At 45.0% G+C, this 15,279-nt stretch overlaps 2 protein-coding genes across 8 annotated transcripts in view; one reads left to right on the top strand and one right to left on the bottom strand.

The window, feature by feature from the left end:
* Nucleotides 1-6,227, bottom strand: part of ZNF318 (zinc finger protein 318) — a 29,064-nt gene extending 22,837 nt beyond the window's left edge. For 2 of the 3 annotated variants that reach the window (XR_003527355.1, XR_003527356.1), the window contains exons 1-2: nucleotides 5,856-6,209; nucleotides 762-907 (exon numbers count right to left, since the gene is read on the bottom strand). Coding sequence is in view for 1 of the 3 variants with exons in the window: in XM_027641217.1 (XP_027497018.1) it covers nucleotides 762-907; nucleotides 5,856-6,209 (500 nt within the window). In the remaining 2 variants the exon portion in view is untranslated. Of the gene's footprint in view, nucleotides 1-761; nucleotides 908-5,855 lie in introns of all 3 variants that reach the window. The other variant, XM_027641217.1, reaches the window with a different exon arrangement.
* The window catches only part of ABCC10 (ATP binding cassette subfamily C member 10), a 23,025-nt gene continuing 13,844 nt past the window's right edge, over nucleotides 6,099-15,279 (top strand). For 3 of the 5 annotated variants that reach the window (XR_003527357.1, XM_027641220.1, XM_027641218.1), the window contains exons 1-3: nucleotides 12,030-12,143; nucleotides 12,759-12,955; nucleotides 13,873-15,241. Coding sequence is in view for 4 of the 5 variants with exons in the window: in XM_027641220.1 (XP_027497021.1) it covers nucleotides 12,105-12,143; nucleotides 12,759-12,955; nucleotides 13,873-15,241 (1,605 nt within the window). In the remaining variant the exon portion in view is untranslated. Of the gene's footprint in view, nucleotides 6,204-6,349; nucleotides 6,501-12,029; nucleotides 12,144-12,758; nucleotides 12,956-13,872; nucleotides 15,242-15,279 lie in introns of those variants that run through there. The other 2 variants (XM_027641221.1, XM_027641222.1) reach the window with 2 other exon arrangements.

Here is a 15,279-nt window from a genome sequence, read left to right as displayed (position 1 = left end):
GGAGATGTTGGAGGCTCGAGGCATGACCCGTGATATAATAACTCATAACTTCTTAGAGTATGGGGGCTTCCCCCCTTCACCCCCAGCAGATCAAGGCCACCACTTCAACTGACAGACATGGAAGCATCGCTGGACCCCGTGGGCGGTGACTATATACATCTGTCCACTCTCAGCTTTTCTTTCCCTTACTCTCCCTTGCTCTTATCCTGCCTTTCTCTCCCCTATGCATTTTCTTTCCCTCCCCAAAGGTTATCTCTGTGTCACATTGTTATATGACAGCACCCAAACTGCTAGCATGCCTGTTAATATAGAATTGTTAGAATAAATCTTGTCAATATATGTTTTCAAACACCGATTATTTAGTGTCGTTTCGCTTTAATCCACCCCAAAGGAATTATTGATAAAACCTGGGTTACCCCCTCTGCCCCCTTTTTCCTGGGGCGGGTCGTAACAGTGGAATGTCACCCTCCCTCCTGCAATACACACTGTGCATGTCTAGTTTATATGGGGTTAGATGCAGTTGACAAAAATTAGAGAAGGAATATCTGTTTAGTTACTATGAACACAGGTAGAGATTTTTGTTCAGGAATTCCCTGCACCACAGCTTGCCAGAGGCTGAGGGAGTACTCCCAGGAAGCAACACTACATGCTTACCGTCATTCCCTAGGCATTCCCTGGGCTAATTAGATGTTTGGGCCAGTAGAGCCACTCCCCTGCTGTTTCACCCACTCGAATGAATGCCCATCTGCGGAGGACCATACCTGTCACTCAGGTTATCAATTGGTGAGCCCAGTCTATCAGGCAGCCTCCTCCGCTCCGGTGTGCCAATGCAATACCGGTCATTACCAACAGTAATCCACAAACTGTGTTCCAGTGAAGACTCAGAGCGGAGACTCGGTGAACGTCTCTGTAAATTGAAGAAAGAGTGCAAGCCCATCAATCAGGGAATTTTAATCTCAGCTACAGAAAGGCAAGTGACTCTGCTCTGCTTAGTAAATGAGACCTGGGGTGGATGGATCAATTAAAAAAATCAAACTACAAAAAACAACTGTCCCAAATATTTCCATTGTCTTTAGTTACTAAAGAAATGGAGGGCATTGACTGCGTTTAATTTCTCATCCCAGCTGCTTGTAACATGCTCCATATTTAAAGTATCTAGAAGAGAAATTTTCAACTAAAAATACATTTCATAAAGCACCATTTCAGAAGGCATAAAAACAGAGAGAAGTCCACAAAGTCCCAGATTTGCTGCTGTCCTCTTTTCTTTGTAGAGAAGCAGCAGCTAAATAAACATGGAATAAAAAACATTGCCAGGAATTTCTTAATAAAAGTATCTGGATTTCTGGACCTTTCCAACTTTAGTAACAACATGAACCAAAGTATAAACCAGTGTAAACAAAGATTTTCCTTGCAGTGATGGTTTCAACAGTTTTTCTCACCTCATGCTGCTTTCGACAGATAAGCCCAACATAATACTAAAACACCAGTGACACTAGAAACACCTTCTATACCAGAATTCTCATTAACATTATTTATTATTGGTAGAGATAAACCAGAGCTAAGTAAAGTTGCCTTTGAAAAATCTAAGGCAGAGAAGGTCTGAGCTAATTGCCTCTGCACCAACCTTCCATTGGACGCATACGCAGTATGCAAAATGTCATTACTGGTAAGTTTTGCTTAACTAGTTACACCTCACATTATTCCACAATATGGTACTAGAATACAGGAATGATCAAAGTAATGAGAGTTTCATAAGAAACAGATGACACTGCCTGAAGACAGAGATACATGATTTGCTTTTTTAAACCAACATGATTTAGATTCTGCTTAACGTGAAGCAATGCACCAGCTTCAGTTCTGCTAAACCAGTCATGCACTGCATATTGCTTTCATGCAGAAAACTGCAGTAGCAAGCAGCAGGTGCACTATATTGTCTGCATCCATCCCGAGAACATGCAGCAGATTCAGCTGAATCCTCCAAGAGAGCTAAAGAACAGGACATAATCTCCAACAAGAAAGCAAAGGAATTCCCTCACACATTTGCCTGAACAAAATTCACTCGCAGTACAAATCTGCACTAGAATCCATTGTGCACATAATGTTATTCAAAGATAACATATTAGTGATTATTGTTTTGTTCTATTAATCTGAATCCCAGCATTTATCAGAATACATTTTAATTACTTTTTAAGATAACTGTACTGAACAGCACAGCCTGATCCTGCAACCGCCTGACTGAGATACAACATGTACAAGGTGCGTGTGTCTCACACAAACACACTCTGAAGGTTCACCTGTGCCCATTATAACACCACATTTTGAGGGCTGCCTCAAGAAGCGACTATCTTCGAGAGCATCTTCTTGTCATCAAGACTTTTAGCAAGTTGGGCACATAGATGACAACCATCTCCACTGAAGAGAGAGAAGTGATGATTACATCTCAGAACAAACTCTGGGCAAAAGAAAGAAATAGTTTACATTAAGAAAGTTACATATATTAGGATTGCCTATGACTGCCATACAGGTTGCCCAGAGAGAGCAGTTACAGCAGTATATATTTGAACTTCATGATTTTTTTTTCCCTAGTTTGAGAAATTCCAGTTTTAAAAGGTTTTTGCATTTGGAGCTTTGAACACCACCACTAGTCATTCCTATCTACGCACTGCACTGCATTTTTCCCCCTTCCTATTCTGTCCTCTAAACCACAGTTACTACTACCATATTACTGAACAAGTTGCACACCTGCTCATCATTTCTCCATTCTCTGTTGACCCAACATGCTCCTATCCTCTAATCTTAGTCAATTTTCTTATAAGAAAGCAAAGAAGCTTAGAGAAACTATAAAAACAACAAGCACACAGATCAGCCAGGATACATAAAAGCAGCATGTGTCAGCCTTGCAAAAACAAATAAAAGTCCACCAAAATCTCTCACTGTAAAGCCCTGACCTTCCTCTTCTCCATTACATTTTTCAATACTTGCCCCAAACCTTTGCTGTCACTCCACGTTCTTCCAGTTTTCCCCAGCTACTAAGAAACTAACACCATCCATACTTATAATGTCCAATATGTGCAGTACACAGCTCCACTGGCAGTCAGCATCCCAGTTATGCATGAGAAAATATGCAACAATGCTGATAGCCTGGGAATGCATGCAAGCTATCTCACAAGCAAACAAACAAACAATCCCCCAAAACAGAAGCAAGAAAATGGAGCAAGAAATCTCTAAGGCTGCTCCTTTCATACTCCAATTCATATGAAGGATAGGGACATTAACACAGAGCCTGTACTCAAATCTCCTGCATTTCAACCCTATGCCCTTACCCCATCAGTGTCTTCATTCCATACATTGTATCTTCCACCATTATGCATATATTCCCCTCTTGCAAGTCCTCTTTCCTTCTTGCAGCTGAAATTCCTCTTCCTCAGGCTTCTGTCTGAATTCATCTCCTTTCAGTGACAGCTCCAAAATCTCACTAACACATTTGTGTAACTTTCCACATTTGAACACTTTGCATCCTCAAACTTCTGAGGAGAGAGGGTCTTAAGTAATAAAAACCTAAAGATTTTATTAAAACTTTACCCAGTCATGATGACCCAACCTATCTGCCGTCTGTTTTGTTTCCATCACACTTAGTTCCACCCTCTGGAAAACATCAACATAATCCCAGCTTTTATCTCTCTCTAATTAATGCTACTTTTGTAAACAGTACTTTTAAAAAGTAAAACAAACCTGTATGTGTATTTTATGCTTTATATCACCACTTTGAAAGAAGAAGTGTTGGTCAAACACCTGCTAGGGGACAAAAGCTTCCATAGAAAAAGAGTGCACAATATACACTCTAAGAATTACTTACACTGGGCTTTAACAAACGCAAGAGTCAGCACGACATAGGTTAAAGAGCTCTATTTAATTGTCTCAAAATCCCTTTTTTTGTGAGAGTTGCTTTCTAGAGAAAGGTTTTCCTTAAATGCATGACATTCTTGTAAATCAATAAAAAATCCATTTGGATCAGCAGTTCAGCATTAGCTAGCCTGCTGAAGTCTACTTTCTAGGGTTAGTAATTTTTCGATCCTTCTCTGAAGTTAGAATAGGGAAGGAAAATATCATTAATCTGCAGCAATTTGCTGAGATTACTGCTTTAACTTGAGCCAGGAGGGTGCAAAATAACACTAGAAGAATAGTGTTTGTCAAGAATAATGTTCGTGTAAAGTGGATGTTTTTCGTGGCTTTTTTCCCCCACTAAAGGGGGAGTGGGAGCCTTCTAGCCTAAAACTCCCAGATCAAATCTCTCCCAGTCTGAATTACCAACACATTCAGCACTGGAAATTTTGTTACAGCCAGCACAGGTTCACAGTCTATCACAGACACAGTGAAATGGGAGACGGAGTGATGGTGAAGTCAGTTTAAGAAAGTTCTGTCCCACATCCCAGTTTGTCACCCTGTCAATTGTGACCACACAACTGTCCATCAAGCCACAACCCCAAATGATACGAATTGCATAAAAAAGTATTTCCTTTTAAAAAATTACTTTTTCCATCCTGGATCTTACTAACAATGCCATTTGCAGGGCTACCCCACAGGAAACTTAGAGGACTGAGATAAGGGTGAAATACCACATAAAACCAAATGGCCAGAGGCAACTTTTTTAGCCTGGCTTGGCTTAACTGCTGTCAAACACGATATCTTCCCATATCTTCAGGGCAGCTGACCTTTCAATAAGAAATAACAACAGCTGAATTTTAACTCCACTACAATCACTTGTAACCTCTTTTATGGTCGCAACCTCTTCTACGGCTGCAACTCCAAAGAAATCCAGTAAGAACATGTACCAACATCAGAAAGGGTCATTCTCTTTGGGGTCCCATCGGCACACAATATACTTTTGTTGGAGTGACTTTTGGCAAACTCGTTTCCTCAAATCAGCTCACTCTGCAACTTCACAAATCCAAGTGTGAGCACAAGGGAACAATATACTGCAAAGTAAGAGGAAAAAGCAAGTAGATCCTTCTTTCCAACTGTGCATGTGCTGGACTGAGTAACCACAGAATCACTGCCTAAAATACCCCACTATGAAAATCTCTTCTTTCAGCACAATACAAAAGCATAATTAACCTATTACATACCACAGCTCACAGTTTTCAGACAAAACAATCACTGAACCAAGGAGCAACAAGAGAAAAGCTAAGTGAGTGTCACTCAAAAGTAAAATTTGGCTTGACACTTTGGTTTAATAGGAAGGTGTCTGCATCCAAGATGGCATCACTTCAGATGCCAAAAGTTTCACATGCCCAAATCAGACTTTGCCAAGAATGAGGGAGAAAACTGAAACACCCTGTGCACAGCCCCAACTACAAAGCAGTGCCTATCAAAGAATACCTCTCAAAGATATAAATCAGGAACAGTTCTCTTTGTACATTCGTGACAGCAGGAAGAATTCACACAAAGTACTCATTCAACATCCTATTAAAAAAGTTATATTCCCATCACTTAAAGGATATTTATGCACTAACAAAACCAAAGTGTTAAATGGAGTTAAGTAACTAGTTACAATCTCTGCCTTAGCAAAAGACAGCATCACCTCTGAGCTTTATCTAAAACGGCTCTAGCCGATAAGACAGAAATAAAAATGCAACGCATAAACACTGCTTAAAATGGAAAGAAATTTTTTTATCTTTTTAATTTTCCATTTGGCTCTCTAAGGAACAGGGATGAAATCGCCCTTCTCCCTCGACACGGGGAAAGCCCGGGGCCGGTTCAGTTTTGCAAGGATCACGCCGGGCTAAGTCTGGGGCTCTGACAGCCCCCTGGGAGAGGGGGCAGGACCCGCACCGCGACCCCCCAGCACTATTTACCCGGCTGCTGCCGCTGTCTCCGTGTTCGCTGCCCCGGCGGCCCCGGGGCCCGCCAAGCCCCGCTCCTCCCGGCGGCGATGGCAACCTCCTGCTGCGGTGCGGCGACGGGGACCGGCGGCAGGGCCCGCGGTGTCCCGACGGGGAGCGGTGGCGGCGAAGCGGCGGCGGACGGGGCGAAGCGGAGCGCGGCGGCGAGGCGGCGGCGGGCAGCGGCGGGGGAGGCCGCCCGTGGCCCGGCCCCGGCCCCGATGTGCTGAAGCGGGAGACGCGGGATGCCGACGAGCCGCCCTCCTTCAGCCGGTGGGAGGAGGACGAGGACGAGGGGCCAGAGCGGCCGCTGCTGGAGCGGTACATGATGGCGCCGGCGGCCCGGGGGTCCCGACGGCTCCTCCGACCCGGCCCCCCCGGGCGTGCGCGCCGCCGGCGGCCGCCCTGCGCGCTCCCGAGCCGGGCGGGGGGGCGGGGGGAGCCCTGGCCGGGCGGGGGCGGTACCTGTGGACGCCCGCACAAAATGGCGGCCGCCGGGCCCCCGTCACGTGTGGCGTGGGGGGGGCGGGAGCTGCTGCCGCCGCCGCGCTCGGCCGTCCCTCTTTCTATCCATCTCTCTACGCTTATGTCCCCGCCGGCAGTGACTGGGGCACTTTGGTTGGGTTTTTTGTTGTTTTGGGTTATGTTGTTAGGGTTTTTTTTCCGTGCACTGTGGTGTGGAGCTAGTCGGGACGGGTGTTGTCCTGTTGTCCTCCAGGAGAAGTGTGTTGAAGAGCAATCCTTAGTTGCTCCATGCCGCAGTGCTGAGGCTGAGGCTCCGGCTCAGAAAAATCCTGAAGTAATTTCCAAGCTCTGTCTGCCAGGAGCAGGGATGACAAGATAGGGAATGGCTTCCCGCCTCCTCCCTCGCCCCACCTGACCACCTGCTACCGACCGTGTTTGGTGTGGGACTGCAAAGCTTCGATTCTCGTGTGAAGGCTGACACATTATCCTACTTGATGCTCTGGGCTGTCTCCGGCGAGGAGGAGTTTTAAAGTAACTGAAACGGGATAGCAGTGCAAAGAAGGGAAAGCAGAGGAACAAAGGTTCTCATAAAGCTGTTCATTTCCAAAATTTCTGAGTTTTAATAGCTTGTTTCCAGATGAGGAGAAGTTTCCAGCATTAAGTTTGTAATGTGTTTTTAGCTAAACGACATGTGAGGGCTTGTATTTGAAGACCCAGTCAATTTTTGCAGGCTTGGACGAAATTTTGCCTGTGTGTTTGGGAATGTGTTTGCTAGAACACAACACACCATTTGAAGCATACTATTTTTAAGTAGTGGCAACCAAGAGTAGTAGGCTGATGGATGGGGGTCTGTCTGATACCATAATAAGGTATTTCTGCTAGGAGTGGTTTAGTACAGTTGTATTAAAACTTAACTGACCCACTTTGACATTTCCTGAGTGCATCACTGCACAGGCTCAGGAAATGCGCTCAGTTACACCAATTGCCAAAATAAGCATGAGCTATATAAAACCTCTTATTTTTTGTTACCACTGTCTACTCCTTCCCCCTCTGTCCAAAGGCTGACAATGTTTATCAGTGACCTTTACTCAATTACAAGTATCCTGGGATAAGAATTTCATCTTTAAGGATGCCTCGCAGAAGCAGTCTGCTGGGAGCAAACCACAGTGGAGGTGGAGGCAATGGATGCTCAACCTGTTCCAATTCACGACCCTAAGCAACAGGCTCAGTGACAATTGGAGAGGCACAGAGCTGTGTATTAATATAGCTACAAAACTGATGTGTATGTAGCAATTTCTCCTCTATTTTTTTTGATGTAGATTGCATCCAAGTAGTTTATCGCTATAAGGAATATACTGTTATCCCAAATGTGTTCTGTGTCTTCATTAAAAGGAAAACCATGTTTTTGTGCATTAGAGTCAGGTGTCTGTATCAACGTTCAGTTTTACCAACTGAAGTAAGTAAATATAGCCTAGTAAGAGTGAGAAAATGGAGTTGTTTGGTTTTGGACATCTCTTCCATGCTGTTGCTTTCTTTACATCAGTTTTAAACCACAGTTTGGTTTCAAAGCAGTCAAGAGTAAAAAGCCACAAACCCAAGAAACCAAGCAAATTCTCCTTTTTTTTTTTAATCAGTTTTACATAACAGTTATGCTTCTAATATCTAAAAATTTTGTAAAAGCCCCAGAACTTGAATTTTTTTTCTAGCTTCCGTTTGCCTTATGTCTAAAGGAGATCTACAGGAGGTGTTGTGGTGGTCATAGGTTTAAGAGGCAATTGGAAGATGAAGGAATCCAGATACTGAAAACGAATCTGGAAGTTCATTAAAACATCTTATTTGTGCACCAGTAAGTAAACTGCTCAAGGCAGAAATGGTAAAAAGAAAGCAAACACCCTATATATTGGTGTTAAAAGAGTTCAGAAGAGAAAAATGCCAGTTGTTGGAGACTAACTAGTGCTCATTAATATTTTGTGGCACCCTGTCATCTTACTGAATATCACTTTAAAATTACAATTTATAATTGCAATTTATAAGCACGTTTTGAACTAGCTGCAGTGTCATCTTTCAATTACATGCCTTACTGAGCTAAGTTTTTAAAGGGACTGAGCATCCACAGTGGTATTCAGTTAAATTATTCTTAAAATCAGTACTGAAATCTGGGCTTGATGGTGCAGAGCAAATTGAGAGTCTTCACACCTTTGGAAGAGGAAGCAGTACAGTTTGTCTCAGGAATTGAAAAAGTCAGGCGAGGTCCTTACCTGCTTTGCAGAGGTTTTTCTAACACTCCTGTGACTGGTGCTCCAGGCTCTCATTAGACAAAAGATGTTGCAGTCAGTCTGCTCTGAGTACAGCTCCTGAACTCCTCTTTGGAATTCCAAAGCTCATAGTTGAACTTGCAATTAGCTGCTGCTTGGAGGGAAGGGATTTTAGGTAGTTGGATGCTTAGGGCAATGCTGGGGTAATAAGGCGTCTCGGAATTCTCATTAGGCCTCAAATGAGAAAGTCAGGGGACAAATGCATTGAAAAAGAACAGAATGAGAAAAGTTAGCAGTATCTCATTATGAACGAATAATCAGAAATCCGAATTTAAGTTAATTCAGATTGGACATTGGGTTTAAGAAGCAAAACAATAACAGAGAAAAATGTAAAACCTTAATTATAATTTCTTACCTTCTTATGTCTGAGTCAAGACTAGATCCAGGGTCATGAGACAACCATGCAGCACTCCCTGTAGTGTTAAATGGACAGGCTATGAGTAAGAACAAAGACAATTTCTGTGTTTTTATGACAAAATTGGTGTTCTCGTGAGAAGATGCGGTGGAAGATATTCCTGTCTTCTGAACTTGGCATTACTTTTTACCTGGAAAACAGGGCACAATATGTATCTTATGTCTTTAGGTCCAGGCAAACCAGCCTGCTCATGAAAAATTTTGGACTGAGCTGAGTAATCAAGCCTTCCTTAGTCATGACATCAGGGAATTTGAGGATGGTTCAGCTGATACCAGAGCCCTGGCTGGGAGCACAGAAAATGCATCTAAACAGACAGTTGCTTTCAGAGATTTTTACATCTGTAATTACAAGGTTGATATTTCTGAATTTAAGGCTTATCTAGGCTGGCTTGTGTTTCAGCTCAATATTTACTTTTAGCTGGGAAGTGGAACGGGCATGCAGCCTACACTGATTCCCTGAGTCTGGGAGGGGTAGTAAGTGATCTGTTACAAAATGAACTTGTAAGAGAAGGGGGGGAGGCAGTCTCCCTTTGGCAGATAGCACTTCCTCACTGTGGCTATATCAATCTAGAGCATTAAACTCTGGATAATAGACAATTAATAAAATCTGGCCTGCGTGGCCTATGGAGGTGGATTAAATTAAACCTGATGTTGATGGGGATTTTTTTCCATTTTGAAGGCTCTGATTTTTTAATAAATGCCAGGTGTGTGATTATTTATAGTGTGCAAGGTACTTTGTAAGCAATGTAGCCACAAGCCTGTACTCCATGGCACACATCTTAAATCAATCAAATACATAGCAGTAACTGTCATGGGCAGCAATATTCAGGAGGAGGGGAAATAGCCAAAAGTAAGCTGAAAAGGAGGAACAACTATTTAGATTCTTGCTGTGCTCCTATTTAAGTGTACTTAAATGTACAGGCAGATTCCAGAACAGTTAGGGTGGATTGGTATTCTAGGGTTCCTTTTTTAGTACCTTCTTGGTGTTTGTTTTCCCATATGAGTGTAGGTAATGCTTTTTGTACCAAAAGGAATCTGTGGCATCAGAAAGCTGTCCGTCTTTTGGTTGAAATGGAAAAGTTCATGTTTTTGAACTTGAAGCAGTTAAGAGAGATGAGCAAGCAGAATACAGTGCGAGGAAAAAAAGAGAATGCTAGAACCCAATGTCGCTGAATGAAAAAGCTCTTAGAGTGATTAGTTCAGGGGAGAAAGGATGGTCTTTGTTGATACCTGAGAACTTCTCTGGTATCTTATCAAGACAGGGAAAGTGGTTGGTTGGTTGAAGTTTTTTGATTTTTTTGTTGTTGTTTTGTTTTCCTTTGGAAATATGTAAGACATCAGAACCATGAAATGTGAAATCAGATTTACTTGTGTGCAGCTCAGTACTGCAGCCTCACACATCCACTATTTGCTGTTTTGAGAGTTTGCTGCCTTCACAGCCTCTTCAAGAAAGTTAAGTCTAGAAACCTTTGGATGACCTGTGGGGAAAAAGAGCAGACTAGCCAAATACACACAGTGTACAGTATCAGCATCCGGCTTGGTCACAGAAAGGCAGCCTTGCAACTTGGACACACAGGCAAAGATTGTTTTCAGGGATGTGAGAAAAGACAACAATTAAACAAAGATATATATATATAGAGAGAGAGAGAGACAAAAAATGCACTCTTCTGCTCCTTTCAGTTGTAACTATGTTTAGAGGGTACTGTGGCCTCCAAGCTCTTCTCTGCTGTTCCAGACTCCCTCAGCCAGATTATTCTGTTGTCTCAGACCTGAATGCTACTGATATTTTCCTTCCTCGGCACCCCACTGATAACACTTCTAAGCTGAGGGTATGCTTTATTATATCTCTGATGAGCTGCATGTTGAAAGTAAACTTTTCTACCTGTGATGAGTTATTTACAGGGATATGCTTGTTTTGCCTAGCAAGAGAGTACTGAGGGAAGGTTTGGGACAGGGAAGCATTAAGAACTGCTATAAAACTCACCAGTAGCAGCTGAAATTGCCAGGTGGTGTGATGATGTTTACAGCACACGCCTGTTTCTGAATAATAGTCCAGAGGGGATGAGGCTGGAGGTCCTCTCCATTTTGTTTTCTCTCAGTGGGAGGTTGAGCATCCACTCACCCCCTCAATGCAACATACCCTTGTAGTAAAGATTTGAGCGTCTTCTGGGGTTTCTGCTTGCACGGGTGTGTTTATGCTCCAGACAGGCATAGCCACTGAACACGATAGAGGTGAGATGGAATGGAATTTTTAGCTTGTATTATTCAGATGGTTGTGTCAGGTTAACATCATGGTCTTGCTGTGCACAGCTGTTACTGCACGAGGCCTGTTGTTGGCAAAGTGCTCTTGTAGTAATGACATCTGCCATGAGCAGAGGATGCTGTACCTTTGAAAGCACATTTATACCTGCAGAAGTACTGCCTGGGCTATACCTGCGGGTGGTGACATTTGGACACTAAAGTGGTCCATAAATATTCCTGTGCCGGTCGACACAGTGACTCTGCAACTCTGAAATGTGCCTCTGGTGTCTGTTGGTGTAAAAACTAAATATGATAGGAAAAGGAGGAGAGGGATAAGATCACCAGGAGGGAACTAGTGGAATTTTGTGAGAAATCACTTTTTCTTTTTATGACTGGGGACTGATTTTTAGTTTGAGGTTTGGCGGTTTTTTTAACCAGAAGAACGAGGTGTGCACGTTGAATTTGTTTGCTTCTCCTCCTTTACCTCGGCCTCCCGCTCCTGACCGAATCCCTGCCCGGAGCCCTCCCCGGCTGCGGCGCGTCCTCCGGGCCCGCAGGGGGCGCGCGGGGCGGGCGCGGCGCTGAGCCGAGGTGCGGCGGGGCCGGGCCGGGCTGCGGGGGGTGCGGGAGGAGCCGGGGGTCCCGCCCGCCCCGGGCACGTGGCGGCCACTCCGCCTGCCCCCTGGGCCGGCGAGGCGCTCCCCGGGTTGGTCCTGGCCCAGGGCTGTGCTGGGGGGGCCGGCGTGGCGGGGTCGCGTCCCCCGGCCCTGGTGCCGCAGTGCTCTCCATGCCCAGCCCGTGGCGGTCAGCTGGGCTCGGGCTGGAGGTGAGACGGGCTGGGGCGAGCAGAAATCATTGTAAAGCCGAGCCTGCCCAGGTGTGCCTCGGTCCGCGGGGCGGCACTCAAAGAGGACTGGTTACCTAGTCCGGTGTAGCTTGGAGGGACCGCCTGCTTTTCAGGATGGACATCTGCAGCCTCTCCTGCCATGCGGCGGGTGTTTAATGTTACACGCTGACTTTAAGGAGTACCGGTGTGGGAAGTGTTGAGAACGTGGAGATGTACTGGATAGGTTATTGTTTAAGCAGCTCAGAATATTTTTCAGACTGGTCAATAGAAAGGCAAATACTTCCTTATACTAGTTTCAGAGGATAAACCTGCCATGGGGGAAAAAATCAACCTGAAAATAAGCAGAAAGCTTCCAATTCACAGAGCATTGAGGTCCCAGGGGGACTTAGGGGAATGATTAATGTAATTTATTTTAAACTGAAGCTTGATTGTTTTGTGAAGTAGATTATATGATAGCAAGTGCAGAATGGCAGGGCGTGGACTATGACCCAGGAAATTGCTTCTAGCTCTTTGTTAATTTCTTAGCACAGTCCTACTGCGGCTGGGGCTGTAGTTCTCCTCCTGTACCTCATGCTGCTTTTCTCTTTACCCTAGGACCTCCTGTCTCTCACGCTGAATTACCAGCAAAGGATGGAGAGCATCCTGGCTGGTTTGTGTGGGACCAGTCCAGAAGATCCACTCCCCGTGTGGGTTCATGGCAGCATTGGCCATTGCTTTAACCAGCTGACATTAAATGTGATCCCTCATGTGATCCTTGCGGTGGTCAGTGCCTGTTTCCTTGGCACTCCAAGGTATGACAACTGACTTGTCTAGCTCTTGGTTATTATGTGGGACTGGAGGTGGGGTGGAAAGGATGAAAATTATACTTCCCTGTAATGTGCTGAATATGTATCTAGGGAAGGGCAAAATATTATGCCAATATATTTGTCAACATTTGTCCTAATTCAGAATATGGTGTACAGAAAGGAATCCAGAAAGAACAGAGGGAATAGTAAGTGTAAAATCACAGAAAGTAACTAAAAATAATTGCAGTAAATGAGGATTGGGAAAACCGGGAGTATTCCAAGAGAGGATATAAGTGCAAAGTGGCATAGAAGATGTATATAAGGTAATAAGGGGTTCAGAGAAACAAAAAATTGCTTTGCTGTTTATCCTCTTCTGAAATTTTTACATGGTAGTGTTCAGTGATATTGAAAGGCCACAAATGATAATGAACCGAGTGATAATGAAATGTTTTGTTGGGCAGCAGGTTACAGACTTTACGTACACAGCACCACTGAAACCAACAGTGATAAAAATAATGTTTTTAGACAAAATATCACACAGGAAAGGAAATCAAAAGTGCGACACAGGATATTTGATCATCCAGAATTTGTATTGAAAAGGTTAAATATACTTCTTTTTTTGGTGTTAATTCTTAAGGATTGGAGCCTGATTTGACCACAAAATGTCACAGTTTGCAAAGAAATTTCTCTAGAGAAAGGCTATTCTTTGATAGCATCTGAATCTCTGGTATTGATCAGAGTCTGGGCTATGTTGACCTAATGTAGTTTAGCAATGCTTACAGTCAGAAAAAGTTACAAATCCAGGAGGTTAAGTAAGAGTGAATACATAAACAAGGGAAAGAGGAAAGGAAGAAAAGATAGTACTGACTGAGAGGTGGTGGAATTTCAACTGTAATTTTTTTCACTGCTCTTTCTTCCTCAAGGTCTGGCTCTGGTGTGCCTTACAGGTCAGGCTGGGGATGCAGAATCGCCACGTCCTTCGTACTTGCTGGCCTGTTCCTTGCTGATACCATCCCAGCCACCATTTCCCAGCAGGAGCTGGGCCCTGTGTACCTGGAAGTGCTGGCCAACAGCACTGCTGCCCTGACATGGCTTGTGCATGGTCTCGCTCTTCTCATGCTCTGCAGGTCCACTCACGGCTTTACCAGGGGCCCTGTGGCCCTGGCTCTCCTCACTCTCTTACCCCTACCTTCTTTCATCATCACACTGGTGTGGTACTGCCAGAGTGGGACAGCTTGGTCCCCTTCCCATCCTGCTGCCTCCTCCAGGTTTGCCATTCTCTGTCTGCAGCTGGCATCTCTGCTTGCCTATATGGTCAGCTGCCTCTTCCCCACTGCTGGCAGGCAAGACTTCCTCTCCATCAATAGCTCCTGGCAACAAGACCAGCTCACCTCAGAGCCAGGAATCCCAGTGCTTGATGAGCAGACAGTGGCAGAAGATGGTGAGAGCTGGCTCTCGCGCTTCTTTTACATTTGGATGAACCCTCTTATGAAGCGTGGCTATCAGGGGAAACTGAACCGGCCACAGGATGTCTATGTGCTTCCTCGCCAGCTCCAGGCTGCCACGATCTGTGATCGGTTTTACTTCTGCTGGCAGAAGAAGGCAGCTCTACATCACGTAGAGGAGGAGACAGTGTCTCTTACCAGCCCAGTCCTTGCTGGAGGTGATGGGAGTAGCAATGCTCCGGACAGCTCGCGCTGTGCCCAGAAGGCCGTGCGACTCTTCTCAGTCCTTCATGCGGCCTTTGGGCTTCGTTTCTACTCCCTTGGACTTCTCAAGCTGGCTGGCAACCTGCTGGGTTTTTCAGGTCCTCTGCTTCTGAACTTGCTGGTGAACTTCATGGAGTCACGGCAGGAGCCCCTGAGCCATGGGGTGCTCTATGCCCTTGGGCTCTTTGCTGGCTCCTTCCTGAGCGCTCTCTTGCGGAACCAGTTCAGCTATGAGATGAACAAGGTGACACTGATGGTACGGGCTGCCCTCATCTCTGCCATCTACCGCAAGGCTCTGCGTGTCAGCAGCACCAGCCTCACCCGCTTCACTGTGGGGGAAATTGTCAACTTCATGAGCACGGACACTGATCGATTGGTCAACTTCTGCCTCAGTTTTCATGAGGTGTGGAGCCTGCCTTTCCAGTTTGTCATTACCCTCTACCTCCTCTACCAGCAAGTGGGGGTAGCCTTTCTGGGAGGCTTGACCCTGTCACTGCTGCTTGTGCCCATCAACAAGATCTTAGCTAACTACATCATGATGAACAGCAAGGAGATGCTGAAACACAAGGACACACGGGTCAAGGTGAGGGGCAGTTACTGGCTCTCTGATTTTATTGCTGT

Source organism: Corapipo altera, unplaced genomic scaffold (genome assembly GCF_003945725.1).
Source record: "Corapipo altera isolate COAL_440 unplaced genomic scaffold, ASM394572v1 48b, whole genome shotgun sequence".
Lineage (NCBI taxonomy): Eukaryota > Metazoa > Chordata > Aves > Passeriformes > Pipridae > Corapipo > Corapipo altera.
The sequence above is the reverse complement of the archived record's forward strand: the minus strand, read 5'-3'. Positions and strand labels throughout refer to the sequence as shown.